At 37.8% G+C, this 5,026-nt stretch overlaps 1 protein-coding gene across 1 annotated transcript in view; it reads right to left on the minus strand.

Moving 5' to 3' along the window:
- Positions 1-1,523: 1,523 nt before the first annotated feature.
- nras (NRAS proto-oncogene, GTPase) overlaps positions 1,524-5,026 on the minus strand; it is a 9,460-nt gene continuing 5,957 nt past the window's right edge. The window contains exons 2-5 of the mRNA XM_016468317.1: positions 3,964-4,095; positions 2,212-2,390; positions 1,877-2,033; positions 1,524-1,694 (exon numbers count right to left, since the gene is read on the minus strand). Of these exons, the coding sequence (XP_016323803.1) occupies positions 1,575-1,694; positions 1,877-2,033; positions 2,212-2,390; positions 3,964-4,074 (567 nt within the window). The 5' untranslated portion in view covers positions 4,075-4,095 and the 3' untranslated portion in view covers positions 1,524-1,574. The remainder of the gene's footprint in view (positions 1,695-1,876; positions 2,034-2,211; positions 2,391-3,963; positions 4,096-5,026) is intronic.

Consider the following 5,026-nt stretch of genomic DNA (forward strand, 5'->3'; position numbering starts at 1 on the left):
AATCGTTTTAACTTCTTGATAAACCTTCACTGGCTTTCAAGAAGAGACTTCAGGCATGAAAATAAACATTGCAACAAAGTTCACTATGGTCTGTTACAATCCCAACTAAATCCATTTTTACAGCTTTGATTGGAAGATTTAAGACATTTAACATGAGCTAAAAGATGTCATGCTCTATATGACGCAGAAGGTGGCACACAGATTTGGCATGTACACCAGCAGCACCATGATTCAAAAGGCCCTTTAAGTAAGATCCAACACATCCCATCCGATTGACTTTTCTGTATCTAAAATCATTCTAATCATTATGTATTATATGTCAAAATATACAATTAACATCTGAGAGCAAAGAGGATCAAAGAAACTCTACAGTAAACAGAACTACAGTATATGAGACAAACAGTAAACATAAATGCTAAAATGCTCTTTGGCTACAACAAAAAAGAAAAAAGAAAAGAGAGGCAAAAGGTAAAGAAATCAACAGAAATAATCCCACGCATTTCTGAAGCACTTCTGCGTTCACAGTATTCCTGAGCATTGAATCTGCGGTTAAAGATTAATGGGCATTTCATGTTCTGTCTTCTGAGGCCTTTACAACATCAGGTCTGAGATTTTAAAAGAGAAACTGAAGATGACAGCTTTTATATTAAGATAAATGGTGATAGTCTTATATTACAATAATCCCAATTTAAATACCACTAAGAAAAAAAACAATTCCTTCTCTTCCCTGAAATATGTACTTCTTGTAATGAAAACATTCTTGAGTGAATCTAAAAAAAAAAAACTGCTAAGAAAGGGTCCAGGTTTCACCCTAAAAATCGAAATAACTGATGCGAACTTATATTTTGGGTAAACGATATTAATACTATTTTTAGGACTATTACGAGTTTTTGCATTGTGACATTTTTGTCATATATTTATTGACAATTTTATTGACATCTCCCCCCTAATTCTCATTACTGTAATGAAAAAAAGACTAAAGTATTTATGCATCGTACTAGTAGGTGTTAGACTGCCTTTAGGCCTATTAAAAGAAAACATCATATTACAGTAAAATATATTGCATCACAACAATGGGAATCACCAATGAGAATAATAGTAATTGCATGTAAAAATTTGGATGCATTATGATGAGAATTTGAGGGGGGAAAGTGATAAATGTCCATGAAAATGTTAAAATGTGAAAAAAGCTTCAAAATATAATTTCCTAATCATTCTTTAAACTTTGTGGTTAAATGTGTTGTGTTCATAACAGGTCAGAAGTCAAGAAAGAAGAACTCAATGCCCGTTTAGGTTTTTCTTCTCAAGGAAGAGGCAAAACCCAAGTACTAAATGAGACAAATGAGCCTCGGTTAAGACACGTAAATGTCCAATGGCCTCATTTATCTATTACAGCAGGCCAACAGGAAAGATGACCAGTTGTGCATGAATCCCTTTCAGCCAGCAGAGGGCAAACTCTGCGCACACACACACACACACACACACACACAGTGCTGTATTGAGCTCCTTCTAGAATTGTCAACAAACTGCTAAAAAAAAACTAAAAAACTACAACAAAGGGGGAGGCAGTGCAGTCACATGACTTCACAGGACACACCCAGACAGCCCTGCTTCCTGTCTTCTCTACTGTTGAGCTTTTTCATGCGATAATGTCGGATCTCACGGACAAGGGTGTAAAAAGCATCCTCAACTCCCTGAAAAACAAAGAAAAGAGACAAAGGATGTTTCATTAGCATAACATATGCTATGTGTGAAGATTTAGGTTTAGCTTCAGTATTACAGTAAAAGCAGTCATCTGACAAAGAAGTGAACTATGCTAATACACAAACGATTGCTTTTATGAAAAGCAAAGATTTGATGATCAGTCTTTGCCCACCTGTCTGGTCTTGGCAGAAGTTTCTACAAACTCTATGCCGTAGCTTCTGGCAAGTTCCTGAGCTTGCTTGGTGTCCACCGTTCTGGCCAAATCACACTTGTTCCCCACTAGGACCATGGGAACATCATCGGAGTCCTTCACGCGCTTGATCTGTTCTCTAAAAAGCACACTACCATATTATAGACTTTGGAAAACATTACAAATGCTCATTCATATTTATAATAGAATTTATGACATTGTTGACATGTCTTAAACATTCTCCACTCGTATTACCACTGCTTAAAATCCAGAGGATTCAAAAATATAACTGAAACCCCTTTCTTTGGCTTACGGACCTGTACAAATGCACATCGGCGAAGGATTTGCTGTTGTTTATGGCAAAGACACAGAGGAAACCCTCTCCTGTCCTCATGTACTGGTCCCTCATTGCGCTGTACTCTTCCTGACCTGCAGTGTCCAGGATATCCAGCAGACAAGTCTCACCGTCAATCACCACCTGCTTCCTGTAAGAGTCCTGAAGACACGGACATGATCAGTAGGGCTGGGTAAAAAAATCGATATCTCGATATTAATCGATATTCATCTTTACGAATCTATATCGATTCTTAAATCCCAAGAATGGATTAGTCCTGTTCTCAGTTAATGGATGGAACATTGAAGGGCACCTCCCACCCAATCGCAATAAGCATTGTGCTTTGGTACTTTTAATATGAAACAAAGGGTTACACTTTACTTGAAGGGGTGTGCATAAGACTGACATGACACCTTCATAATCATGACATGACACATGTCATGAATATGAAGGAGGTTTTATGCATGTTTATGACAACTGTCATTAAGTGTCATTCACTCAGTTATGTATTTTTTAATGCAAAGATGACATTGTTTGAGATGTCTTTATAAGGGTAAGCGTAGGGGTAGGGTTAGGTCAAATAATGTCATATTTGATTTAAAAATGACAACTGAGCGAATGACACTTAATGACAGTTGTCATAAACATGCATAAAACCTCCTTCATATTCATGACATGTGTCATGTCATGATTATGAAGGTGCCATGTCAGTCTTATGCACACCCCTTCAGGTAAAGTGTTACCAAACAAAGTCTCAGATTTCAAATTCTGTCCTTGTATTGCAGTATTCAAACAACAAATGCCGTTTTGGCGCTGTTTGATGTGGAGTGACAGATCGCTGTGCCTCGATCAACAGACGCGGCAGCGCGAGGCGCACGTGAACTGATCTCCTCCAAATTAACATGACTAAACATCCGAAGGCAAGTTAAAAGAAATAGTACAACTTTACAATCCGTATCCTGTCTCATGTAATCGCTCAGTGTTTCAGCCACGCAAAGACGTCAATATAACGTAGTGCTGGGCGGTATGACCAAAAATTTGTTTCACGGTATTTTTCAAAATTATACAGGTTTCACAGTTCATGACGGTATTTTTTTTTTTTCATGCATGACCGGGTGTTAACCCGGACCCGTTTCAAACAGTGTCACGTTCCGAACGTTGTTTAGGCGACATACACCGGTATTGCGGTATTTTAAAAATTCATATCATAACAAAAATAAACATCGGTATTCGGTATGAACCGGTATACCGCCCAGCACTAATATAACAGCTTGTCAACAATGTCACGTAACGTCACATTTACCTCAGAAAAAAACATTGGTGGCCATAAACTCATTAGTCAGCTAGAAAATTAAAGTGTAGAGGGGCATTTTGCTAAATATATGCACCATATAAATTTATTATATATTTTTTAATTTTCTTCAATGTTTAAGTTATATTTTTTTATGACAGCCACCATTTAAATGTAAAAAAACCCAGTTGAAGTAGACATATTATGTAATTGTAACTTTTATTATGAAAACATGAGAAATGTTTCTTGAGCAGCAAATCAGCATATTAGAATGATTGCAATATTATTGTTTTTACTGTGTTTTTCATCAAATAAATGCAGCATTGCTGAACATAGGAGACTTATTTTTACAATATTTTAATCTTACTGATCCCAAAATTTTGAATGGTAGTGCAAGTCCAGTTGTAACTTAAGGAAAGATGAGGTCAGAAGGTCATTAAGTACCTCAATAGTAGGGTCATATTCATCCACAAAGTGATTCTGAATGAGCTGGATGGTTAAAGCACTCTTCCCAACACCACCTGCTCCCACAACAACCAACTTATACTCGGTCATCTTACAGTCCTGAGAGACCACCTGTGATGGAGACAGAGAGAATTATATTAATAACACTTTAGAACTCATAAACAGATTGACATACAAATAAATACTTCAAAACATCTGTGTAAATATCACTAATAACACATTTTCTGTGTTTGTAAACTGGTTTATTACTGCGTTGGCAATGTAATAATTTTTGCTTAAATCTAGAGAGAGAGAGATAATCAGAGTAATAAAAAACACTTCTGTTCAAAAGTTTGGGGTTGGTTTTTGAAAGAAGTCTCTTAACACTAGCTATGTTTCCATCCAAAGATGCGAATTTAGCTTATGCGCAAAACTGGAATATCGCATAAAACATTTGCGAATAGACTTGTGCCGGTATTCGGTAATGCGATATATCACGGTAATGAATATTAAATTACTTGCGCTTCAAGGCTTGTTCACACCGGGACGAATATCGCGCACGATTATTGCCGACGTTTAACGCCTCGTGACTAAACAAAGGGCACCAATGTGAGTGTGCACACCGACGCGCAAAACGCGAGGCGTAAAAGCGTCATTTTTTTTCAAAACGCCTCGAGGCCATCTAATGTCAGGGAGTGAATTTGCACTTTCACTCGGCTCATCGCCTGCGAAAATCGCTTGGGTATGAACACAAACGACGCGTCGAAAAACGTCGTCGAAAAACATCGGCGATAAGCGCACGCGATAATCATCCCGGTGTGTACGAGGCTTCAGAGAGAGCAGACGTAACACAATAAATGCGGTCATTGCTTTTAGAGGTGGATGCCTGCTGTTTGGGAACGCAGTCACGTAAGACAATAATTATACAGAAATACTTTGATGACAGACTTTCCTCAGGCATTTCAGAACGACCAAAACAACATATAGATGCTGTGAACAAGATCGGTCCGCTGGTTAGTCAAGTTATCCCGTCGCGTAGCGCAAAGTCACATGACTTTTTCGA

This window comes from Sinocyclocheilus anshuiensis, unplaced genomic scaffold (assembly GCF_001515605.1).
Source record: "Sinocyclocheilus anshuiensis isolate Anshui unplaced genomic scaffold, SAMN03320099.WGS_v1.1 scaffold188, whole genome shotgun sequence".
NCBI lineage: Eukaryota > Metazoa > Chordata > Actinopteri > Cypriniformes > Cyprinidae > Sinocyclocheilus > Sinocyclocheilus anshuiensis.